Below are 26,813 nucleotides of genomic sequence, written 5' to 3'. Positions count from 1 at the left end.
AAGGAAAATCTCTGGCTCTCACAGACCTGTAACGTCTTCTGTAAGAAGCTTTTCTGTCCCCCACTCGTTACCTGTATGAATGGCACCTGTTTGAACTCAATATCTGTATAAAAGACACCTGTCCACAGCCTCAAACAGTCAGACTCCAAACTCCGCCATGGCCAAGACCAAAGAGCTTTCGAAGGACACCAGGAAAAGTATTGTAGACCTGCACCAGACTGGGAAGAGTGAATCTACAATAGGCAAGCAGCTTGGTGTGAAAAAATCAACTGTGGGAGCAATCATCAGAAAATGGAAGACATACAAGACCACTGATAATCTCCCTCGATCTGGGGCTCCACGCAAGATCGCATCCCGTGGGGTCAAAATGATCATGAGAACGGTGAGCAAAGATCCCAGAACCACACGGGGGGACCTGGTGAATGACCTGCAGAGAGCTGGGACCAAAGTAACAAAGGTCACCATCAGTAACACACTACAACGGCAGGGAATCAAATCCCGCAGTGCCAGACGTGTTCCGCTGCTGAAGCCAGTGCATGTCCAGGCCCGTCTGAAGTTTGCCAGAGAGCACATGGATGATACAGCAGAGGATTGGGAGAATGTCATGTGGTCAGATGAAACCAAAGTAGAACTTTTTGGTATAAACTCAACTCGTCGTGTTTGGAGGAAGAAGAATACTGAGTTGCATCCCAAGAACACCATACCTACTGTGAAGCATGGGGGTGGAAACATCATGCTATGGGGCTGTTTTTCTGCCAAGGGGACAGGACGACTGATCCGTGTTAAGGACAGAATGAATGGGGCCATGTATCGTGAGATTTTGAGCCAAAACCTCCTTCCATCAGTGAGAACTTTGAAGATGAAACGAGGCTGGGTCTTCCAACATGACAATGATCCAAAACACACCGCCCGGGCAACAAAGGAGTGGCTCCGTAAGAAGCATTTGAAAGTCCTGGAGTGGCCTAGCCAGTCTCCAGACCTCAACCCCATAGAAAATCTGTGGCGGGAGTTGAAAGTCCGTGTTGCTCGGCGACAGCCCCAAAACATCACTGCTCTCGAGAAGATCTGCATGGAGGAATGGGCCAAAATACCAGCTACTGTGTGTGCAAACCTGGTAAAGACCTATAGTAAACGTTTGACCTCTGTTATTGCCAACAAAGGTTATGTTACAAAGTATTGAGTTGTATTTTTGTTATTGACCAAATACTTATTTTCCACCCTGATTTACCAATAAATTCTTTACAAATCCTACCATGTGGATTCATGGATTTTTTTTTCACATTCTGTCTCTCACAGTTGAAGTGTACCTCTGGTGCAAATTACTGACCTCTGTCATCATTTTAGGTGGGGGAACTTGCACAATCGGTGGCTGACTAAATACTTTTTTGCCCCACTGTAGTTAGGGCTGGACCAGGTGACCCTGAATCCTCCCTTAGTTATGCTGCAATAGACGTAGGCTGCCGGGGATTCCCATGATGCACTGGGTGCTTCTTCTTCACTCACTATGTATTAACAGACCTCTCTGCATTGAATCATATCTGTTATTAACCTCTGTCTCTCTTCCACAGCATGTCTTTATCCTGTCTTCCTTCTCTCACCCCAATTGGTCGCAGCAGATGGCCCCGCCCCTCCCTGAGCCTGGTTCTGCCGGAGGTTTCTTCCTGTTAAAAGGGAGTTTTTCCTTCCCACTGTCGCCAAAGTGCTGCTCATAGGGGGTCATATGATTGTTGGGTTTTTATCTCTATGCATTATTGTGGGGTCGACCTTACAATATAAAGCGCCTTGAGGAGACTGCCGTTATGATTTGCTGCTGTATAAATAAAATTGATTTGATGCAGTGAGAGTCAGTTTCAGATGATTCCAGGAGGATGGAGCTGCTACCGTGAGCTCCGTTTCTAAATGTAGTGCAAACTTCCAGGACAGGCAGAACAAAGACCGTAACTTCCCAGGCCCCGACAGCAAAGCAAGAGCAGACAAGCACACAGCTGAAAATGGTTTGTCATAAATATCAATCAAAGGGCTCTGAGAACAAGTCCTCAAAAATCTGGAGCCCTGACTGAGACACCAGAGAGTCTGTTAGTCACGTCCAGCATAAAGACAAAGGTCAGAGCAGTCCGAGAGTCACAGCCCTCCCGTACAGAGATGGATGGATTTGATGCGGTGGACAGACACGAGCTCAGAGAAGCAAAAAAGGTTTAAGTAAAAACAACTTCCTTTCTTTGCTGTTAGTGTCTAATTAAGTGTGACAGGGCTCATGTGAGCTAACAGCAGCCTCAGGTTTGCAAACACTGTGTGAGGTCCCAGGACTGGAGTGTTTCCCAGCTCAGACACACCATCCACCATCACAGCCACACATTCAGCCAGTTTAGGAGCAGTAATTAACCAGTCAGCTCACAGAAAGGCTCAGCTGACCGCTGCACCGACCTCGTCTCGGCCCTCGTCTGCATTTTCGCCTTACTGAGGAGGCAGCCACACTGACGCTTTTTAGGAAACCCTGCCCCCTGGTGGTGAAAGCGTTTGTTACAGTTACACCTGTCCGTTACTTTCAGTTTAAAATAAAGGATTTTACAGAAAAGCTGCTAATAAACATATAAAAACACATGTCATATCCTAACAACAATGCTTATGTCTTCATGTCGCAGCAGGGCTGGATGTATTCTCATATTTAGACTCCAGTCTAAGAGTTCAAACCCCGAAGATCCAGCACGGCGTCTTTCATTAGAGCCTCTGCCTCAAGTCTGTGACACAGGCTGCATGAAGGTTAACGCTGGAGGCGTGGACAAATCACGTGATGGGGATGCAGCAGCTTCCTGGCAGCCTGGCAGGGTCGAACTCTGAGCATACGTGTGGAGCTGTGAGATACCTGACCTCTGCCAGCAGGCCTCGTGATGCTGAGAGCAGGCTGAACATTATCTCCCAAACCTGACCTCACCTGAACCGAGGCTTCACCTTACAATTTCATGAATTTCATCACAGCTGCCTGCCAAAAGGGAGGAGTTCTGTCCTTACAGCAGGAGTAGACAACATGTTCACAACACCATGAAGGCTCCTTATCCCAGAGGAAACACAGCTTCACCTCGGTTTGGTGGTATTAGATGAAAATCATCCTGTCTGTGGTCGTCACACTTACATAAACGCACACTCAGCTTCTCTGTTGCTGTCTGGACCTCAGTTACACGTTCATGCTGTTCTTCTCCATCAGACAAGCAGCAGGAAACATAAAGAAGATCAGACTGAAGGAAAGTGACATCTGACCAATACCCAAAGGTCGAAGCTGTGAGCTGTGATGCTCGTCCTCTAAAAGTCCCCATGGAGGTTTAGGTTCTGCTTACAAGAAGTTCTTCTGTTCAATAAGTCGCTTTCCTGGCAAACCATTCATCAGAACACTCAAAGAGTCAACAGCTTAATATTAATCAAACTGAGGAACGTAGCAGATGAGAGCAGACAGGGTTGGGTTATTGCTCCACCTGGCCAAGGCTGCATCCATCCAAATAACTCAAAGAGAGAAATACCCAGTTCTAGTCACAGAGATCTGCAGCTGAAGTGCTCCTCTCCCACAATCTAACAGTTGGTAGATTGAAACCATCCTGTGCTTATAGTTCCAGTACAGAGAGATGGAAAAATACAAGGACGATGGAAGACCTGCCCCAACTGCTCTGACTGCTGGGAGAAGAAAATAAAGAAGAAAAGGTCCTTCAAAGAAAAGCTGTTGGTGTAACAGGTGTGAAATAACTCCAAACTGACGAGCCTTTGCTCTTTGCTGCTTCTGTGCTACACTAGCTCTCTTGCTAGCATGTGCTCTCTGTGGAAGGTGTTGTTGCTGTAGCAGCCGCCTTCAGCTGAAGAATAAGTGGCCCTCATGTGTGGCTACAGCAAATAAGGAGTTTAAAAGAAGAAGCATCATCATCACACAGATGAGTCTGGTGTACTTTGAAATGACTTTGATGACTTTGAAACATTTAATTAATTATTAAATGGTGCATGTAATTAATTCGTTTTGTCACTCCTGGCCCTCCATATGTACATAGGTGTTTATATATAAAGCACTTATGTAGCAGGTTTTGTATAGATGCTCTTCCAGTGACTGACCAAACAGGTTCACAGGTATGTATGTACGAAAACTAGTCGGTTCTGGCTAGAACTTCACTGGAGAAATAGTGAGTTAACCTTAACGTATCAGTTAGAGTTAACTTTAACGCGTGAGGTGAAGTTAACAATGTGCCTCTTAAGGAAAAAAAGAGAGCATACCGCTGCGAGCAGGGTTCGAACCTGCGCGGGGAGACCCCATTGGATTTCAAGTCCAACGCCTTAACCACTCGGCCATCGCAGCTCACGTCACTTGTTTCCTTCCCAATCATACTTATCCGGTATCAGCGAAAACATCACACGTGAACTGCTGGAGAATGGGTCTTCTTAATATCAGCCAGGTGACATGAACCTTTCACGCGCCTTACCGAGGATATCAGGAGGGTTTAAAGTGAATTATTAGGCCTGTTTTTCGTCATCATGTTATCAGGTTTTCCGCAACGTTTCATATTTCACTGTCGTCACATGCGTGTATTTAGAGCTCTTTGAGTGTGTTTTCACCGTTTAAACATTTAGAATAGTCATTGTAAGGAAAGCTTCAGATGTTTAACATAACCGAGGAAAATTTAAGTACACCGACCTCCGTTACCAGTAAATACTCCTGTCTGTCCTATGTGATCACACGTGTGGGGATGTAGCTCAGTGGTAGAGCGCATGCTTCGCATGTATGAGGTCCCGGGTTCAATCCCCGGCATCTCCATGTTCGTTTTAGGTTTTAATCGTTTCTTTCTCATCTCACTGTTGAAACACTTGCCACAGCGTGCGACAGATTACAGGTGAACTGGCTCTTCTGGTTTTCATGTCTTTATTCATGTCAACCTTATATTTGTTTTACGAATATTAAACAATAAATAAACAAACTATAAACAATAAAAAAACATTGGTTTCGATTTTTACAAATCTGAATCCTTTCCTTTGTGCTACGTTAGAAAAATACGATTTATAGTCTTCGCTTTTATTTTGAAGGTTATCTGTCCAAACCGGATGTTATGCTTCATATCCTTTCGTTTTGTGTGATGACGTTACCGGCATGTAGTCCGGCAGGTATTAGAATATGTAGCATTTAATCTTCTTGTCGTACAGTTGTTTTGATCAACAGTCACATTGATAACCTAAAAGCAAAAACAATAATGAAAAGTGAGTGGTTCCACTGGGGCTCGAACCCAGGACCTTCTGCGTGTAAAGCAGACGTGATAACCGCTACACTATAGAACCCCACATGCAGCCGTTGTTCATATTTATGTTAATATTTGAAATGATACATGAACAAACGATAGTAAGACATATATTTAGACACTTCATTTTAAATTTAGTATATAATGTTATTTACACGTTTATGTAAATCTTGTTTATTTAAATGCGTCACTTGATTTAGGGTATTTGTTTCTTTTGTAAAGTATCAATTTTAGATAGAATAGAAGAAATGAATGCAATCGTAAAAAATGTTGTAATTATTGTTAATATGTGGTAACACTTTTGTTTTTCTCAGTATTCATCCATAAGTTGATATGTTATATGCTTGTTAAAATTTTAAATTAATCAGTTTACAAAGGAAACAACGCGGGAAAGCAGTACCTGTTATTCAGGTGTTGTTTTAACCCAATAGGATGTGCCGTTGACTTGATGGGCGGAGCACTAAACAGAGAGCTCGGGTGAGAGAGAGACCCTGGGAGAGAAGCAACTCCTGGGCAGCTCAGCCGGAGCAGAGGAGGCTCACTCTGCAGGTATGTTTACCTGTGTGTTTCTCTCAGCCAGTCAGCTTTTTATTCACATACTTTAGTTTTTCTTAACACACCTGCCTCCGGTGTTTGTCTCCATCCCTTTAACGGCCTTCAGGTGTATACTCTGTTTTGCTTGTTCCCTAATAGTTTCTTTTATGTTCCTGTTTTTCATGCAGAAATCTTCCAGAACATTACCAGAAACCAGAATCTTCTGACAGGTAAACAAACACTTTTGTTTTGTTCATTTTGTGGGAGCAAAATTCCCACTGCAGCAGAGAGACCCCCCCAAACCACCACCACCACCTCTTGGGTGAAGAGGGCAAATTTTTCCTTTAATCTGGCCCACCAGTAGAAGCTGACCTGACCGTCTTTCTGTACCAAAATTTGATTCATTTGCTTCACTCATTCATACAAATCTGACATTAAAAAACAGTCGCTCCAACTTTAATTTGAATCTAAATCTGATATTTTATAAGTTTTATTTTCATTTATTTTATTTAAAAATATACATTTTATTTGATTTTGTCTAATTGTTTTACTCAATGTCAGTTGAGTTTTTGTTATTTATAATTCAGGACAGTAATATATTTCTTCCTCTCATGTAGCAGTTAAATGGCATTCAATATAATATGATCACATTTCCTTTTTAATTAAATTTGTCATTTCACGTTTTTATTTTTTGTTTTATGTTCAATTAAAATCAAACGTCCAACGAATACGAGGATTGAGTGAAGACTAAATAAGTGCAGAGTTTATATTGAGTGGATTTTTGCGCTGACTTCTTCATTACGGATTATTTATAGGAAACGAGGCCTGCTACCCAATAAACAAATGATTTGGTTTTTTAAACGTACCCTTGGGTCAGAGCCGCTGTAGATAATGTAACTCGTAGGTTCATCTCTAACATGATAAAATAGGAGGAAACAGGAAAATCAGCAGCCGGTGTTTTTATGGCTGATTTCTGTTTGTAAGCACGGAGCAGGAAGCTTCCTCGTCAGGCTGACAACGTGACCTTTAACAAGAAAGAGAGCAGTGTTTACTGCTTGTGGATCTGTCAGGAGAAGCCAGTGTGTTAGCTGGAAGCCCACGCTAACTGCCCTTCATTTCCAAGGCAAATGTGAGCAAGGTAAACAAATAAGCTGATGTCAGCATCAGCGGGAGTCCTGCACAGCACAAAGACAGAAATGTGTTTGTAAGAGTCGTTTTTGTTTCTGAGATAAATGAAAGCTGAAAGTAACGCAGTTTCACTATGAGTTTCACAGAGACGTAGCGAAGTTTTCTCTGTGTCATGGTGCAAAACAAAGACAGCAAACATGGAGAGAAAATAAGAAACTTTCCAACAAAATAATCAAAGTGTAACGTCTTTAAGGGCCTCGCTGTAGCCTTTCTCAACCTTAACGCAGCTCTGATGGTCCTGAGATGATAGTGACACTGACAGTTATGGTGGCGATTCTCATCTTCACAAATAAAACAGGAAGCGTGAGCTTCAGGTGAAACCTCAGTAAAGACTCTTGAAGCGGCCGTTTCACCACGTGAGGCTCTGATCATCCCTCCAGCCAGAGGTGAAGTGTCTTTGTGTCTGTCAGGTGATTCGGCTTAAACAGCTTAACCTCCTCCATCAGTTTCTCCTGAAACAGGTCACAACATGTCTTAAATATTAATTCGCGGGTGAAAGGCTCACAAACCTGCACTCGGGCCAACAGGTGGCGCCGTCCAACTTTGTGCCCATCGTGCCCAACATAATGGCTTCCTGTCAGGAGTTTGAAGTGACCGTTCACACCTCACCTGGCCCCACCTGTGGAACCTTTAGCCACCTGTGGCTTAGCCTGATTGGCTCTGAGGGTGAGACTCCGCCCATCCGTGTGACCGACGGCAACAGTCATCTCCTGCCAGGATCGGTGAGTTTTGAGATTCATTCATTTGTAGCGTTCGCTGGGAGTACTGAAGGGCATGGTTTATGGTCAGTACTTGGAGTTTTATTTTGACGGTGTCTTCCTGTCATGCTCACAGGTGTGTCCAGTCCGGGTTCAGGCCAGCAGTCCTCTGGGTCGCCTGATTCTGGTTCGGCTCCGGCTCGAGGTTCAGACCAGATTTCCAAACCTGGACTGGCACTGCAGCAGAGTGGAGGTCTGCAGGCTGTCTAAAAGTCAGGGGTCAGACTCAGAAACACAGGTGTTCCTGTGCGACAGATGGCTGCGGCCAGCAGATGGCGACGTGGAGCTCCGGAGTGGAAAGTGTGAGTGACGTTTAATGACCGTTAGGAGGAAACAGAGGCATGTGGACCCAAGCACAAAAACCTCTTTATTTCCTCACATCATCCTGCAGGTGTGCCCATGCAAATCATTTCCTTTGAATCTAAAAGCAGTTCTTCCTGTTGTTGGTCCACAGTGTGTTTGCTGGAGGAGGAGACAGAAGAGAAGCTGAAGCAGCAGAGGCTCAGACAGCTGCAACATCAGCAGCAGCTCATCAGGTACCTGATGTCACAGTGTTAGCATGCTGGTTTACCTTTGGTCCTCTTACAGCGCTCTGACTGGCCACATCCTGGAGTCCTGCAGAGGGGCAGCACGCAGTGTTTGTGAGCTGTACTCTGTGGGCGGCCGGTGTCATCCAAACACGATGACATGTTTACAGCACACTGATATCTGACCTTTGATCTATGACCTTGAATGCTAAAATGGGGTATTATATTATCTTTACCCATATGGCTGGAGCAGAACTGGCTGAAATATCTAGAAGATCCTGCCGTTAATTAATGCTTCGATCTTAAATATGATCAACCTATCTCTAATAATCGGCTATGTACCACAGGCCTTCAAGCTGGCTGTAGTTAAACCTTTATTCAAAAAGCATCTCTAGACCCAGCAGTCTTAGCTAATTATAGGCCAATCTCCAACCTTCCTTTATATCAAACATCCTTGAAAGAGTAGTTGTCAAACAGCTAACAGATCATCTGCAGAGGAATGGTTTATTTGAAGAGTTTCAGTCAGGTTTCAGAGCTCATCACAGCACAGAAACAGCTTTAGTGAAGGTTACAAATGATCTTCTTATGGCCTCTGACAGTGGACTCAGATGGCCCCGCCCCTCCCTGAGCCTGGTTCTGCCAGAGGTTTCTTCCTGTTAAAAGGAAGTTTTTCCTTCCCCCTGTCACCAAAGTCCTTGCTCACAGGGGGTCATATGATTGTCAGGGCCTTCTCTTACAATATAAAGCACTTTGAGGTGACTGTTGTTGTGATTTGCTGCTGTATAATTAAAACTAAATTGAATATGCTATTTCTGACATCATAGAGTATCATACTGAAAAAAAGAATGTTGCGCAGCGTCTCCATGCCTGTTCGTGTCATATATATATATACATATATACAAGAGGCTAAGCATATGTATATATTAGGGGTGCAACGATACTCGTATCGATATTGAACCATTCGATAAAGTGCTTTCGGTTCATACGCATATGTATGAACAATACAAAATTTTTAATTTATTTCATCAACTTTCCTTCTGACGATGCTGTCTGTGTTGAACACTCAGTGGATCTGCGTTTGACTACTCCGCCTAGGCTGCACTGTCGAGCGCAGATCCACTGAGCGCAGCGCAAGCTAGCAAGACAGAAGCTAAGCTCGTTGCAACATGGCAAATTGAACCTCCCCCACCCTCATTCAGATCTGGCGTTTGGAACTATTTTGGTTTTCATGTGACGTATGACCCTGAAGGTAAGCGAGTCATGGACTAAAGTAAAACAGTATGTTGGATGTGCCACGCAATGCTCAATTACATTGGTGGGAACTAGTGCGTTAACGCAGTTAGCTAATATTATAGAAGCGGATAGTATAGCTTTTATTTTGGAAAGAGCCATTTCTCTGTAATACACTCTCTTTTCCAAAGATGAGTGATTTCTCGATCAGATAGATTAATTTTTTTTATTACTTTGTTGTTTCAGCAACATTAAATTTAAAACCTGTACTTTTGAGTTAAATACATATTTATACTTTTAATAAATGACAAATTAAAAAAGCATGAACATTTTTTTGTATCGAAAAAATATCAAACCGAACCGTGATTTTTTGTGTATCGTTGCACCCCTAATATATATATATATATATATATATATATATATATATATATATATATATGACAGGTGCTTCCATGTAGTACTGAGGCAGGTTATTGGTCGGTAGTTGGAGGGGACCGGTCCCTTCTTGGGGTCCTTGGGGATCAGGACCGTCCGGCCTTCAGTTAGCCATTCCGGGTGTCTCTCGTTAACTAGCAGCTGGTTCATTTGTGCTGCCAGACGCTCGTGGAGTGCAGTCAGCTTCTTCAGCCAGTAGGCGTGAACCATGTCGGGCCCTGGTGCTGTCCAACTCTTCATACTGGAGACTCTTTCTTGGATATCTGCCACTGTGATGGTTACTGGACCCTGTTCAGGGAGGTCGCTGTGGTCTGCCCTCAGATCCTCTAGCCACTGAGCATTGCCGTTATGGGTTGCATCCTTCTCCCATATGCTCTTCCAGTATTGCTCCGTCTCCAGCCTTGGTGGTGCTGTTCTCTTATTGTTCCCTTGCCACTGAGAGTACACCTTTGCTGGTTCTGTGGAGAACAGCTGGTTTATTCTCCTGCCTTCTATCGGATAAACCGCCCGCAGGGGCGTGCTGGGTGTTTATATATATATATGTATGTATATATATATGTATGTATATATATATATATGTATATATATGTGTATATGTGTGTGTGTGTGTTTTCTAGAATGATTCAAAAACACAGAGATGAATGACATGTGCCATTTTTGGTGTCTCCCATCCTACAAAATTTGAAACTGACAGCTTGAAAACTGGTTGTCTCTCGTTCAGGTGGCGAATCTTCGTTGATGGCGCTCCGCAGTGCGTTGACGTGAACAGTCTGTTTGAACTCGGGCCAAACCTTCTTTACACGCAGAAGAGGTGAATGCTAACAGTTGGTGCACATTGTGAATGAAATGTGGTCTGAACCAGCTGGCTTGAGCTGTGTTTGTCCCTCTGTCCTCAGTCCGGCTACTAACCTGTACTATCTGAACGGCTTCACCACCCGAGTCGAGTCCTGGAAGAGTTTTTCAGAGCTGGAGATGATTTTCACCTACAGCGCACAACAGAATGGCATCGCCAGTAAGAAACAATGCAGCACATCTCATTCATCTTTGTGTTTTTGAACCTTTCTAGCTACAGGACATCGCTGCAAAGTTTTTATTTCCCCTTGTGGTTATTCTGGGTCTTTATTCTTGTATTTACTGTATCGTTCTTTCATCATTTGTATTTATGTTTTAGTAGTTTTGTGTCTTTTTGATTATTTTGTGCTTTGTTGTAGGTTTCTGTGTTTTGTGAGCATCTGTAATTGGTTTTTTTTAGCGTTGTATCTCTTGTAGTGTGTTTGTGGGTAGTTCTTTGAGCCCGATCGCCTCTTTGGCTCTTGGCGAAGGCGGTCGTACTTTTCTCCTCTCCTCCTCTCCCTTATCTTCCCTGCTTAGCCTCTATGTCCTTGTCTTGTCTCGTTTGTATTACTTTCCCTGGAACAGTCTCTCACAGTCTGTTTCTAAAACCTAAAGAGAATTATGGATTTGATCAACTGGTCTCTGAATGCTATTGACACCCTTTTCTCAACGAGAAGTCTGGGCTCGGGTGAGCCTGAGTGCCCTGGAGGGACTTTCCCTGCCGGATACACGATGGACGGGTGGCAGAGGATCGTGTGCCTGGCGGGACTGTGGATCGAGGACGCTGAAGATATCTACCTATGAACCATGATAACAGGGTTCTGGCTGATCGGAGCTGGCTTGGCCCTGACTTATCGGAGAATTAAGAAAGAGGAACCGGCTGTTCAAACCCCCCACAAGGCTGCCCACTGGGATTGAAATGATGGGACGAGGTGCAGCTTCTCAACATGGGCTCACTGAGTGCAGCATGGTTAAGAGCTTGGAGACGCTTACGGCTGCTGTGAACACTCAGAATAAGACCTCTGAGAGTACATTGGATCACATCTTGGAGCAGCTCACTGTGATCGTGAGTTCTCAGAATCGGCTCTTTGAGCACAAGACTGACAACATCACGGAGCGTAAGTTTGATAACATCATGGCGAAGCTCGCGGCTCTCCAACGGGAGATTGAGAGACCAGTGTTGGACTGTTAGAACTGCTTTGAAATTCTCATGAGTTGTTCGCACTAAAGTAAAAACCACCATGATCATGTTGCTATCCCTTCGGCGCCAGCTGTGGGCTCAAGGCTGGAGCTGAACAACAACACCCTGATAACGACTGTGTTGAGTCTGTTCTTCCCATTCCATGCAAGGCCACCTGGGTTGGCTGGAAGACTGTTTACTTAGCCTGGCAGGGTGAAGGACACTGTCTCAGCTGAACTCTGGACACGCACACACACAGACACTGATAAGCACTCATCCCTCCTCCCTTTCCAAACGCCTTCGATGCTTGTTCCCTCCTGGAGGACACGGCGGGTCTGGGCAGGATGGCTGTGTGCGCCCCGGCTTACACCCCCTACCCGACCCTGTTGCTGGTCACGTGCTCTATATTGCTGTGCTGTGGACATTTCTGTGCAGAGGAGTTTTTTTGTTTCCTGTTCTCATGCTTTCCTCCCAGGAGCCCAGCATGAGTAGAGGTCTCTTTTTTCCCCTCCTGGACTTTCCCATTGTAGTCTATATTTCAGTGTTTTTCCGTAATACTACCGGTGTCCGACCTGTCTCCCCATGTGATGTCTGTGTTGTGTATATAATGTCGGGGGGGGGGCAACTTGCATGTGACAAATAAAGTCTTCTTGCTTCCTGACTCGGCGATCGGGCTCCGTGACAAAGAATAATGAGATGGTTGATTCTGTCTCTCAGGGTTCGTTAAGGCTCATTGGATGGAGGATTGGTATTTTGGCTACCAGTGTCTGAACGGCAGCAACCCTCTCATGCTGCGTGAGACCCGCCACCTCCCTCCAAACCTGTCTGTCACCTCTGACATGCTCCGCCCCTTCCTGCCTGAAGGCTCCTCCCTCGAAAAAGAGCTACAGGTGTGTGCTGTTGTGACTTTCAGCTGTGCGTTATTTGCAGCTGCCCTTTTTAATCAGTGTGTTTGTTCGCTGTGACAGAAAGGCAACATTTACCTGTTGGACTACGAGGTTCTAGACGGTGTTCCAGCCAACGTGATCAATGAAAAGCAGACGTATCTGTCCGCCCCGCTGTGCCTTCTCCACCTGAACCAGCAGGGGCAGCTGCTCCCCATCGCCATCCAGGTTTGCTTGTTATGTAGAAACCTGACTGTGACGATTGTCTTCAGTTGGAATCCTGTTGTCTAAGTTCAGCCCATTCACCCTGGGAATGTGGTCCCGTCCTTCAGCTGCAGCAGAAACCTGGCCCTCAGAACCCGGTCTTCCTGCCCTCTGACTCTGGCTACGATTGGCTGTTGGCTAAGATGTGGGTTCACAGTGCAGACTTCCAGTGCCACCAGCTGATCTCACATTACCTGCGGACTCACATGATGGCAGAGCTGTACTGCGTGGCCACGCTGCGGCAGCTCCCAGATGCACACCCACTGCACCAGGTAAACCCCGCTCCCCTGCAGCTCGCTCGACTTCACCCACAGGAGATCAGAGAACAGAATTGTTGTATCCAATCATTTCTGCTTTTAAATGGCTTGAGCTGTCTTTTCTCTCATTTCTTTTATGGACAGCTGCTACTGCCACACGTCAAGACATCTTTAAAGATAAACTTCGGGGCCAGAGCGTCGCTGCTGGCCTCCAAAGGACTGTTTGATCAGGTAAAATGCAGGAAGTAACAGGAACCACAAAGAGGAGAACAAACAAGCAAAGTAAGATCTGTTGTGTTCCCTGGTCTCGTCCTTCCAGGCTGTCGGTTCTGGTCTGGCGACATTACCCCTTCTCCTCTCCAGGGGATCGGCCAGGATTTCCTATCGAACCCTGTGCGTCCCCGAAGACTTGAGCGACCGCGGTTTGGACAAACTGCCGCAGAGCTTCTACGCCCAGGACGCTCTGAGGATCTGGGACACAGTGCACAGGTAAACGAGCACACCTGAGAAACACGAACACTCGTGCAAATGTTTTATCCGATGGCAACAGGAGATCCTCTGTGATCTGTGTGTGTTGCAGGTTTGTAACCAGCTGGGTGGAACTGTATTACCATGGAGACGACGCGGTGCAGCGTGACCCCGAGCTCCATGGTTGGCTCACAGACATCAACGCTCACGGCTTCAGTAATGGTGCGTTTTAGCAGTTTCTCCAAATCACTTTGCACCGTTTCAAACGATTCTGTCAGCAAACTGTGTTTACACGTTAAGTTAGTTCACGATAATATAATAATGATAATGACTGCTAGTTGTTCTTAGAGAGAGCTGAGTCTCCTTTCATGCTGCAGTGGAACTGCAAGCGTAAAGTGGAGATGGCTGTAGGTATAGAGGTGTAGGTGGGGGGTGGAGCTCCTGATGGAGAGCTGCACGCACTGGCAGCGCTTCAGTCGGTGGATGTAAGAATTACAGGTCAGCTCACAGCATCACGGGGCTCTGCAGGGACGAGCAGAGGGACCCGACATCAAACTGTGTCGACCTTTGGATCTGTGCGGAGGAGGATCTGAAAAGTTGCACCAATATAAAATGATATTGAGCAGATGTGTGTTTGACACTGTATGGTATTAAATATTGATAGTTTGATGTAATGATATAATATTAAAAGCAAAACTTTTGGATTTTAGTGGTTAAATAATTAGAGATAAATATGTATGTTATTATATAAAGCTGACCACAGGATAGTTTTCCATGTTCGTGTGTTTTTATGTTCATTAACATTTGTTATTTATGTGCTTGGAACACTGAGCAGCTCTTTTTGACTCCGCCCTCGCCCACAGCACACACATGTGCACGCATGCATTCACCTGAACATTGTGACTATGATGCCTCTGCACAGGTTTCCCTCAGCGCTTTCACACCAGAGCAGAAGTGGCCAAGTTTGTCACCGCGCTCATCTACTCCTGCTCTGCTCTGCACGCTGCCGTCAACTTCTCCCAGGTGAGTCGGCCACTGCGAGAGATGGGAAAAGCTCGCGGCTTCCTGCTGAGGATGTCCCGCCGCCTCACGTTTGTCTCCTCTCTCTTGCTGTCCTCCAGCTGGACTTTGCCTTCTGGGTGCCAAACTGTCCGGTCGCCATGCTGCGCCCTCCTCCGCAGGTCAAAGGCGCCGTCACAGAAGATGACATCATGTCCTTCCTCCCAGATATGAACACGACGTGCCGCGTCCTGATGGCGCTGAATGGGCTGTCGCAGCCAGCCATCGACTTTGTGAGGCTCCGCCCACTCCTCATAAAACATTTACACTCACTTCTTCCTCAACTCCTCCTCTTCAAAATCTTTGTCATCTTCTTCTTTTTCATCATTTACATTTTTTCTTCTTCATAAGCTTTTTCTTTTGTCTTCCTCCTCCTCCTCGGACACCACAGCCAATCACTGCCTCCATCTCCTCCTATCCCACCATCCTCCTGTCACTCCGACCCTCTGCACCTCCTCTGAGGTTCTCTTTCTGATCATTTTCATTTCAAATCATTGTAATGCGTCTCGTTATTTGTCACGTTTTTGAAGATTAAATCTGTGTGTGTCCCCCTGTAGGTTCCTCTCTGTCACTACAAGGAGGCTATTTTCAGGGAGGACGCTCACCGCAGGCTGTTGGAGGAGGTGCAGGCACAGCTCCGGGACATCTCTGACGCCATCGCAGAGCGTAACAGCCAGCTGGAGCTGCCGTATCCGTACCTGAGCCCCGAGCGCATCGAGAACAGCGTGGCCATTTAGTAACTGTCATCGTCCTCACCTGCGATCATCATTTCCAACAGGAAAAAAACCTCTCCATGCACCTAATTATCGATAATCGTTCCTGTTTTTTAAATCTGATCATGTGACGGACTAATCGTTTCTGCTGGGATACTTCTCTTCAAACCGCAACATTTTTCACGTACTAACTTTTTTCTTTTCTTCGAGGTGACTGTAACGCGCCTTAAACTCAGATGTTCTCCGACTCTGGTGAAGGACTCACGATGAAATTAATGTCTTGCTTTGTGAGCTCACCAAATTACTTTGTTTGGCGTCAATGAAGTGACATGGTGTGAGCTCACACTGTGTTACATGAGTACACGAGTTTAAATATTAGAGTAAGTCTCTATTCTAATGTCTAAGGAGCTTGGAAAGAAATCATCTTGACCTTAAGAAGACGTTTCACCTCTCATCCGAGAAGCTTCTTCAGTTCTAAGGTCAAATGGTGGAGAGTCCCAGATATAAACCCAGTAGGAGTTTCCCCCCACAGAGGGACAAAAGGACCCCTGATGATCCTCTAATCGCCTGAGCCAAGGTGTGAAACTGGGTGTGGGTCCCAATCAGCCAGAGTTTCAGGTGAGCTCATTGTGAAACCTGGCCCCACCTTATCATGTGATTTCCTGAGGTCAGATGGCCCAGGATGTGAGTGGGCGTTAAGGCGTCTGGGAAGGATCTCAAAACTGGATTATAGATGGCAGAGAGTTGATGTCGTAAACCCCGCCTCTGTTCAAAGATGGTCGCTCACAGTGGACATAAATGGCCTCTTTTACTCCTCTTTCAAACCATCTGTCTTCTCTGTCCACAATGTTAACATTGGTGTCCTCAAAGAGTGACCTTTGACCTTTAGATGCAGATGGACAACCAATCACTGCAGATTGCCCCGCCCCTCCCTGAGCCTGGTTCTGCACGAGGTTTCTTCCTGTTAAAAGGGAGTTTTTCCTTCCCACTGTCGCCAAAGTGCTTGTTCATAGGGGGTCATATGATTGTTGGGTTTTTATCTCTATGCATTACTGTACGATCTACTGTACAATATAAAGCTCCTTGAGGCGACTGTTGTTGTGATTTGGCGCTGTGTAAATAAAATTGAATTGAATGGGCCCCTGAGTCTTGTCTCGTGGAGGTGGCTCTTCCATGTTGTGCCATTTGTTTATGAAGTCTCTCCAATGTAAAGGTCGGAGCATTCCTTGGTGCTCTCTGCTGCATGCACTACGTTGTTAAGTTTGTGTTTAGGACAATCTTGTCGGAGGAAACATCCAGACGCTTTTCTTTCCAAGCTCCTGAGACTACGATGACCTTCACAGGCATCTTTGTCAGCTGGAAATGAAGCTAGTCAGAAACAGAGGAGGCGCTGTCAGCTGTACTCCTTCTCATGCGCGTGGCTGAATATTCGACCAATAACGTCAGGCTTTGTGCATTGACTGCCTCGGTGCCTGTTTTTGTCACAGTTAGATTTGTGGATACTCTGAGTTTATTTCTCCTTCAAGTACCAACAGAAACTCAAAGAAAGCTTTGAGTAAAAGTCCTGCTCTCAGAATTATGTCCAGAACTACGAGCATAAGAAAGAACTGAAGGTAACAATCTTTATGTAAAATGAGCCCTTTAAGGATTTTACATGCAGCCTGTTTTATTCTCAGGGGGTTTATATGATGAAAGCCAATCCAAAATAGAAGCTAATAACACATCATATACATTAGGGCTGCCACAAACGATTATTTTGATAGTCGACTAGTCAGCGATTATTTTTGCGATTAGTCACTAATCAGATCATCATCCATACAGCTTATTGCACCAGCAGCATCTGCTCTTATATAACTATCATTAGCTTACAGCTTTAAGTGTTTCAGGTGCTAACTAAAAATAAAGACAAGATGATAGTTTATTAAATGTTAATGACATTTGCAGATTGTTTCGGTGAAGTTTAATAAACTCCTTCTATCTAAAATATAACAGGACACTGGAGTATATTCTGGAGCATCTCACACTTCTGATAATCAGCTGTCTGCTTGACGTTTATTCAGCTGTGTAAAAACTATAACTTTAATCTCAGACAAACCGATTTACTCAGGAACAAATAAAATACTAAAAAAAGCCAAACGATAACATGTTTAAGTTATCTAAGTGACTCATATATCATGTTTAACCTGAGTAGTGAAAGACGGCGGTGGGTTTGAAAACGATTTGCTGGGAGTCCGGTGTTCTCACGGCTCTAGTAAGCCTAGCCCCCGGCTAGCTATCGAGCTAGTGGGTAACAGACGTCTCCGAAAACGTCGGAGCGCTTTTGAAAATATGTGGTGTCCTGATAAACTGAGCAGATATTTGAGGTTTACACAGCTACATTCTCGCCTGAAAATATGTTAAACGTTTATTTTGTGACCCATAAAGAATAATAAGAGTAATATTAAAACTAACTAGCTGCCGCCATTGTTGGAAACTGAGCTGGGCTGCGCTATGAATTCTGGGACACAGCTGCTTCTTCTTCTTCGGGGTTTAACGGCAGCTGGCATCCTTGTACATGCAGTGCTGCCATCTTCTGTTTCAGTTCGTTATTACACTCTGAAATCCTGCTACTTATTCCTGCGGCTTTTGGGATCTTACAAAGCTTCAAACGACGCGTCGACTATTAAATCAGTCGTCGACGGTTTTGATAGTCGACGTAATCGTGACTAGTCGACTAATCGTGGCAGCCCTAGTATACATGCTGTTACAGGTCATGACGTCGGGCTTCACACTGCTCTAAAACTCAGGTTTCACTTTTTTCACTGTCAGCTCTGTATGATGTCACAAAGAGCAGCGCTCCACTGAGGCTCTGTACAAATAAGGATTACTTTGAACTATGAGTCATGAAACTCTACTCTCGTCCAATCAGAGAATAAAGGCGTGGACTTTAAGGATCCACGTCCTGTTTTTGTAATCGATCTTCTGAAAACCAAAACCATCCACAGACCTGATGTTTCACTCATGTATTAAACACACTGTTCAAACTTTGCTGATGCTTTTCCACTTTTGTCTATCTTTACCCTGTGTATCTTTGTGTGTGGTGGCGGTCAGTACTGAGTGTCCCTGCAGGATGTCCACTGGTCTAAAGTCTTACTGCACGTAAAGGGAAGGCTTTTGTTTTAGTTAGTCTGTCGTCCATCACTGGAAGTCACAAGCTTTGCAGATTCTGGTGAATTCGATGGAAACTATCACACAGAACATGAAGCAGCAACAAGTACTAAGAAACAGCTTTTATCTCTTTTTGTTTGCATTATTTTCCTGTTTCAAACAGGCAAACGTGTGGTGTGAAGTGACATTAGTGTAACAGCCAATTATCACAATGATGTCCTAACTGAATACAAATAGATAAAATTGTCAAACTTGGAACCAGAAGGGAAACAGAAGGAACACATGTAAAGAAACATGTGGTTATCCCAACGGGGCTTTCATCAAATCAGCAAAGACGCACAGAAAACAAGATCAAACACCAACGAAGGAGGATCAGAAACAAACTGAACAATACTGTCAACCCCTAAACCAGGGGTGTCAAACTCAAACACACAGTGGGCCAAAATTCAAAACTGGAACAAAGTCGCGGGCTGACATTAATATTTATTGAAACAAAATCTTCCTCCAGATATAAGAATGAATCTTTTCTTATGGACTCAAACACGTTTTGCTGGAAAACTGAATATGGAACAAGCAAAGCTTAATACTAAACAATATATATATTAGCTGTATAATAGCAGTAGGCCAGCTCTGATAGTAATTTGGTGTGGCTTCGCGGGCCAAATGTAATTAGGCTGCGGGCCAAATTTGGCCCGCGGGCCAGAGTTTGACACCTATGCCCTAAACCATCTGCATCTAAAGGTCAAAGGTCACTCTTTGAGGATGCCAATGTCCACATGTTGGACAGAGAAGACAGAGGAGTGAAAGAAGCATCAAAGGCTGTATCCCAATTCAGGGTCTGCAGCCTTAACGTCCACAAGCACCACGTACTCAAAGACCGCTAAGGCCGGAAGTGCGAGGCTTGTGAAATGGGCGGTCTAGCCTCTGTCGCGCTGCCCAGGTTGCCTAGCAACCATGATACTAACAGCTGGAAACGTGTCATACAGCTGTGTTTGACAGAAATGAAGGAGACAATCTTTTGTTCATTTGTTTGTTTCTACATGAGCTTTGATCATTCTGTGATTAAGCTCAGCTATTGAACGGCGTATATTTTGAAGTAAAGGCTTTAAAACCAAGTTAGTACAAACGTCACTAATGTCACATGACTTTGCCGACATGTGGCCAACAGTAATGTTTAATGTTCTTCGTTATTAAACATTTGCACATAAATAAGTGACATAACATTCAGTACTTACTTAAAGTTTACTCTTCGGGCGCCCCTCATCCGCCGTTTTTTTTCAGCAAAATTATCCACACCCACGCTATGCATTCTGGGATATGTTGGGCCACGAAGTCTACACCGCCATGTCCTTAAAATTCAGGGAAATGAAGGACGCATTTGAGGGCCGCATTTCGAGCAGCCTTTGAATTGGGACAGCCTTCGTCTGTCGCAGTTACGTAATTAAAATGCGGCCTTTCAGGCTGCAGACCCTCGGCTGCATCCTTCAGAGGACCCGGCCTTCTTAGTCTACGTGGGCCGGGTCCTGCAAAGACCAAGGAGGCCGGAAGTGCGAGGCTGTGAAATGGGACGGTCTAGCCTTCAGATTTGCGTCACCGCTGTCTCGGTGGAGTTTAATAAACTCTGCCTCTGCTCCTTGCTGTCTAACAGGACACTGGTGTAAACTCTCGACCGTCTCACACTTCTGTTTAATCAGTTTTCTGTTTCACGTTTATTCAGCTGTGAGAAAAGCCCAGAGGAACCAACCCAATGGATTAATAGAGTTGTATTTAATCTAATAACTTTGATCTCAGCAGAACCGATTTACTCCGGAACAAATAAAACAGAAAAAAAGGCTAATAATTACATTTTTTTTTTTGACACTGTAATTTTTATTGATAGTTTTGTCACAGTTTAAACATAGACATGTTTTGCATTACAGGAGAAATAACCATGCAAGCACACAGTCAAAACAAAACAGAACTAAAGCGAACAGAAGGTGTGGGTGCCAATTCTAATCAACTACCGTATGCATGCCTGCCTTTACTCCGCAGCATACATACTCCAGCTTATATATGTACTTTTATACAGGCATGCATCAATAGATATACAGAGTCATAGACCTTAAATGCTTTGTTCGTTCATTAATTTTCCTTGGTGCCATACAATGTCCACTTCTCCCACTTAGCAACGAAAATATCTTCCTTTAATCTGAGAATGTAAGTCATTTTTTCCATTGCATAGATTTCTCCAACAATATTTAACCAGTCTTGTGATGAAGGCGGAGCCAGTTTGTACCAGTTTCTTGTTATAGCTTTCTTTGCAGCTATCAATAGGATTTTTGTCAAATACAAGTCGTCGTACAGAACATACTCTCTAATATTCCCAAGATATACAGTTTTAAAATTGTGTGGTAATTGGTAGCCCAAGATATTGCCTATTACAAGACTCACGTTCTTCCAAAAATGATGCAGTTTCAGGCACTCCCAAAACACGTGCGTATGATGTGCTTCCATGTTACCACATCTTCTCCAGCATGGCAAACTGTCTTGAGTCTGTTTACTTTTGATTTTTGGTGTAATAAAGAATCGAGTAAGGTGTTTCCACCCAAATTCTCTCCAGCATCTTGAGTTAGTCGTTGTGTTCTGGGTTTCACACATATCTAACCATTCCTCAGTTGAGATATCAGTTTTTATTTCCTGCTCCCATTTATTTTTTATGTATTCAGTTGATGCTGCCGTGTTCTCTCTTAGATTTTTATATAGTACAGAAATCTCCTTGAATTGGAGGCCCCTGTATGATTTAATTATACAATTCAGGATGCCATAAGACGTACGCGAACTTCGTATTTCCTTTGAAAAGTAGTCTCTGAGTTGCAGGAACCGGTAAAAATCGGTTTTCTCTAGACTATACCGATCTTTTAAATCTTGGAAACTCATCAAATGGCCATCTTTCATTACTGTACAAATCGCTGTTATTCCTTTTTGTTCCCACTTCCTGAATCCTGGGTCGTGAGCACTCAGTATATCACCAACAACATAGGCAGCCCAGTTTAACATCTTAACCTCCCTTTCCAACTTACTTTGTTTAACTAGGCCAAACCATATCTCTAGAGTGTGGGATGTTATAGGATCAAGGAAATGCTGTAAGGTTTTCTTAAGTTGCTCATTTCCAAGAAAAGTCTGGACTGGGACATCCCGTACTTTTATTTCAATATCTTTCCATTTAGCATTAAAGTTCTGATCACACCACTTTATCGCCGGTCTGGTTTGGGCCGCATGATAGTAATCTTTTAGATTAGGGAGTCCCACACCACCCTGCTTCCTAGATAGTTGTAATGTTGTGTATTTTATTCTAGGCCTTTTACCATTCCATACAAATCTAGAGATGAGCCTATCCCAGTCCTTGAATTTTTCCACTGGGATCTTAACTGGCAGAGATTGGAAAAGGTACAATAACCGTGGGAGGACACTCATTTTTATTGTTGTGATTCTTGCACTAAAGTCTAGTGTAAGAGTTGACCATCGGTTTAGATCGTGTTTAATTTGAGTGATCAGTCTATCATAATTTGTTTTAAAAAGGTCACTCAATTGTTTAGTCACGGTTACACCCAAGTATTTCATTTGTTTTGCAGTCCAGTTCAGTCTAAACTTATTTTTAACCTCTTCGGATGGCAAATAGTTGAAAGCCAGTATCTGAGTTTTGGTCACATTAATTTTGTACCCCGAATGTTCAGCAAAGATATTAATTACATTAAACATTGGAATTAAAGTTTGGTTTGGATTTTCTAGGTAGAGTATGATATCATCTGCAAATAAGCTGATGATGTGGTCTTCCCCTTTAATACTTATTCCTCTCACCTCCTCACTTTGTCGGATGGCCTGTGCCAGGGGTTCAATATATAGAGTGAAGAGAAGAGGTGAGAGGCAACAACCCTGACGGGTACCCCTCTCGAGAGAGATTTGCTCCGTTAGGCTGCCATTGATTCTAATTCGAGCTGTAGGAGATTGGTAAATAGATTTGATACACATCACAGCACCGTCATCAAAACCAAACCTTTCAAGCACGGCATATAGGAAGTTCCAATCTACACTGTCGAAAGCCTTCTCTGCATCCAGGCTTACTAGGGCAGCACTGCCCTTTTTTGTTTGTATCGAGTTAACTATTTGGAGGGTCCTTCTTATACTATCTTGAGTTCTACGTCCTGAGATAAAGCCAGTTTGGTCTTCATTAATTAAGTCTGTCATAATTGCTCCATATCGCTTAGCGATTATAGATGTGTATATTTTGTAGTCCACATTAAGAACCGATATGGGTCTGTAGTTGTTACAATATTCGGTGTCTTTTCCCTCTTTAGGGATTACTGAGATAATCGCCTCTCTCCATGAGGGAGGTGTTACACCCTCCGCAAGGGTATGATTGAATGATGATTGAAGCATTGGTATCAACTCCTCCTTAAAGTTCTTGTACCACTCTGAGGGGAACCCATCGGCCCCCGGTGATTTATTAGCTTTCAGACTGGAAATTGCTCTAGATATTTCTTCATGACTGATGGGGGCAGTCAGTTTGCTGTTTTGCTGCGTACCAATACGTGGTAAGTCTAGGAAGTTAAGAAAAGCAGTTTTCTCATCTTTATTTGAGGAACATGGTTGTTTATACAAGTTTTCGTAATATTTCTTAAATGTTTCTTCTATTGCTTCCTGGGTATACTGCAAGTTATTTGTAGATAGGTCTCTAATCTTGTGAATCGTATTAACAGCTTGCTGCTGTCTAAGACGCCGTGCTATCAGTCTAGCTTCCTTTGGGCCATTCTCATAATAATCCTGTTTCAAAAATCTAAGTTTTTTTTCCACTTCTTCAGTCAATATATTGTCAATTTCCTTTTTTAGTGTTTTAATTCTGCCTTGGAGCTGAACATTCCGAGTTGTTCGGTATAATATTTCTGTGTTTTTCAATTCCTCCACCTGGCTTAGGTACAGGGCCTTCCTCATTTGGTGTTGTTTTGAAGTTATAGCAATAAGCTTCCCTCTGAGCACAGCTTTGAATGCATCCCAAAACACCGTTGGGCTAATTTCTTCAGTGGAGTTTTCCTCTATGTATTGCTTTATATCTTTCTTGATTTGGTCTTTCGTTTCTTTATTATTCAGACAGCTCAGATTTAACCTCCAACAGGTATTTCTACGCCTACTATTTAGATTTAGCTTTAAATGAATGGCACAATATCTGCCACTCCAATTGTGCATTCAGTTACTCTGTGTAGATCCCATCTGTTCATTAAGACATAGTCAATTCTTGAGTAAGTGTTGTGAGTCTTTGAGTAGTGTGTATACTCCTTATCCAGTGGGTGGTGTTCCCTCCATACATCTACCATTCCATGCTCCTTCATAAATGTATTAACCATTCTCGCCAGGCTGTTTTTGCTTCTATTTGTGCTTGTTGTATCAATTCTATGGTCGAATACCACATTAAAGTCTCCTGCACACAGCACAGTCCCTTCAGATTCTGACATGACTGTAGTAAGTAGAGTCTTCACATTTTGTTGGTTGCTCTCAGGGGGAATATAGAGATTGATTAGTGTCACCGCCTCCCCTTCTAGTTTACCTCTTACAATAATGTATCTCCCCTCACTGTCCCGAATTTCTTTAGAACATTCAAAATTAACTGAATTTTTAACAAGTATTGCTACCCCCCTTTTACGACTTTTCTTGCAAGTACTATAGTAAGAATTTCTGTACCCAAATTTCTTCAATTTATCATGCTCTTCCTGCGACAAATGTGTTTCCTGAAGATATATTACATTGGCATTAAGCTTTCTCATTTTGAATATCACTTTGCTTCTTTTAATTGGGTTATTCATCCCATTGACAGTCATTGACACCAGCGTTATATTCCTCATCTTTTCACTGTTAAGTTTTGCTTTATTTTTGGCTTATCACTATCATAGCATCCCACACTAACTCTAAGAACTTGGAACAAGATAACAAGAAACTTAAGAGAAACTGAAAATACGTATTTCTTACCCACAGCGTCCCTGTGGTTCGTGGGGTATATCCCTTTCAGATTAGGGGCCCCCGTGAGATCCAACATAGGTTCCTTAAGAAAAAAGAAAAGAAAAGAAAACCTACCACTTTCCGGTCTACCTTGCCTTGAAAAGTAACAGAGTAATGAACCTTTAGTTTCAGAGTTCTACTGTTCAGTCATTTCCACCGGATTCAAATGTTTGTATCCTCACTTATAAGTTCTCGGTGTTAGATCGCTGCCATCCCAATGCATTTTGCAGTCGCTCCTCCAGCATCGTGCTTTCCCCGCTCCGCTGCGGCACCTCCGCCTGTATTCCTCTCCTCCTTAGCTCCTCCGCCGCCGCCCGGCCACTGTCATATGTCCTGGCGCCGCTCTCCCAGTGGATCCTGATTCTGGTCAGAGGCGTCTGGAAGCGAATTCCTCTTTCTTTTAAGGCTTTCTTAATTCCAGCGTATTCCTTCCTCTTTTGAACCACGTCGGCAGCGTAGTCATGATCAAAGAAAAGCTGCTTATCCTGATGTACCACCTTTTTCTTCCACGCTGCCTTCAGCACCATCTCCTTGGTTGAGAACTGAAGAAAATTAACCACCACCGATCGCGGAGGTTTTTCTGGTCCGGGTTTTGGCACCAGAGCTCTGTGCGCCCGCTGAATATTTAGAGCAGAATCCGGCGGGAGCGAAAGCTCAGCTCTCAACAAGTCCTCCACACACTGCAGCACAGAGTTTCCTTCAGAGCCCTCTTTTAGGCCGAAAATGCGAATGTTGTTCCGTCGGCTACGGCCTTCCAAGTCAGCCAGTTTCGTCTGAATATTCCGTTGTTGCTGAAGCGACTGGATTAGAGCGTCTTTTGCGGCCAAATTCCACCTTTCCATCTCTTCCAGTCTTTCCTCAGCTTCTTCGAGTCTGGTCTCATGGCTAGCTAGCTCGTTCGCAGTTTCTGCCAGCTTTGTATTAATGTCTTTCTTGAAGCTGTCGAATTCGTCCTTCATTTCTTGTGTGATGTCTTTCTTAAACGTGGCAAACTCGGTTTTAAACTCTGCTTTAAGTGAGTGAATTTCCTTAATGATGTCCTGGAAGTCTGCGTGAGGGTGGCTAGCTACATCTCCTTCCATCTGCTCGCCTTGCACGCTGTTCTCGGACATGTCTGCGTTGCCCCCTCTTACCAGCTCCACTTGTTTCACAAAATCCTTAATGTTTCCTTGTCTTTTTGACCTTCTTCCACCTTCCATGGCATTTATTACACGGTTTAGCGGTGGAAATATTCGAATTCTGGTTCTCTTTCGAGTTTTGACCGGGAGCTGCAGGTTTATGCTGCCATCTTCCTTACGTCCCCCTAGTGGTCCCCCTAATAATTACATTTTTAAGTTATCCGAGTGACTTATATCATATATAACCTGAGTAGCAAAAGAGCGGGGGTCTGAAAACGATGAAGCCGGGAGTCCGCTGCTCTCGCCAGCTGGAGTGACCATTGAACCCCCCGGCTCGCTATCGAGCGGGTGGGTAACAGACGTCTCCGAAAACGTCGAAGCACTTTGGCAAATATGTGGTGTCTTGATAAACCGAGCAGATATTTGAAGTTTACACAGATACACTCTCACCTTAATATATGTTAAAAGTTTATTTTGTGACCCAGAAAGATTAATAAGAGTAATTTTAAAACTTAGTAGCGGCCGCCATTGTTGGCAGCTGAAATTTGGCTGGGCCGCGCTATGAATTCTGGGATATGGTGGGCCACGAAGGACACACCCGACCCATCCTTCGAATTCGGGGAAATGAAGGACGCATTTGAAGGAGTCTACGAATTTGGACAGCCTTTGTCGTCTGGCTGTGACGTAATCGGCCTTCAAATGCGGCCTCCGGGGGATGCAGCCGACGTTTTGGGACACAGCTACAGCCTATGTCCACTGTGAACGGCCATCTTTGAACGGAGGCGGGGCTAGTGACGCCAACTGTCTGCAGTCCAGTTTTGAGATCCTTCCTGATCTGCAAAAGCTTCTTGGATGAAATGTCTTCAAGAACGTAGAAGTACACAGAGAACAGAGCAGAGCCAATCAAATGCCTGGGTGCATCATGTGAC

At 44.1% G+C, this 26,813-nt stretch overlaps 1 protein-coding gene and 3 non-coding genes across 4 annotated transcripts; 2 read left to right on the top strand and 2 right to left on the bottom strand.

The window, feature by feature from the left end:
- Positions 1-4,248: 4,248 nt before the first annotated feature.
- On the bottom strand, positions 4,249-4,330 carry trnas-uga (transfer RNA serine (anticodon UGA)). The gene has a single exon. It is a non-coding gene; the product is annotated as a tRNA-Ser (tRNA).
- Positions 4,331-4,714: 384 nt separating this feature from the next.
- On the top strand, positions 4,715-4,786 carry trnaa-cgc (transfer RNA alanine (anticodon CGC)). Its single transcript has one exon. It is a non-coding gene; the product is annotated as a tRNA-Ala (tRNA).
- Positions 4,787-5,228: 442 nt separating this feature from the next.
- Positions 5,229-5,301, bottom strand: trnav-uac (transfer RNA valine (anticodon UAC)). Its single transcript has one exon. It is a non-coding gene; the product is annotated as a tRNA-Val (tRNA).
- A 1,977-nt stretch (positions 5,302-7,278) lies between these two features.
- LOC113030614 (hydroperoxide isomerase ALOXE3) lies at positions 7,279-16,035 on the top strand. The gene is made up of 14 exons (XM_026182215.1): positions 7,279-7,705; positions 7,818-8,043; positions 8,196-8,277; positions 10,655-10,744; positions 10,830-10,945; positions 12,665-12,837; positions 12,916-13,059; positions 13,164-13,367; positions 13,497-13,583; positions 13,672-13,841; positions 13,933-14,042; positions 14,743-14,843; positions 14,942-15,112; positions 15,437-16,035. The coding sequence occupies exons 1-14, from the start codon at positions 7,550-7,552 to the stop codon at positions 15,614-15,616; spliced, it is 2,010 nt and encodes a 669-aa protein (XP_026038000.1). The 5' UTR covers positions 7,279-7,549; the 3' UTR covers positions 15,617-16,035.
- Positions 16,036-26,813: the final 10,778 nt, after the last annotated feature.

Source organism: Astatotilapia calliptera, chromosome 10 (assembly GCF_900246225.1).
Source record: "Astatotilapia calliptera chromosome 10, fAstCal1.2, whole genome shotgun sequence".
NCBI classification, from domain to species: Eukaryota; Metazoa; Chordata; class Actinopteri; order Cichliformes; family Cichlidae; genus Astatotilapia; species Astatotilapia calliptera.
This window is presented reverse-complemented; position numbering and strand designations above follow the sequence as displayed.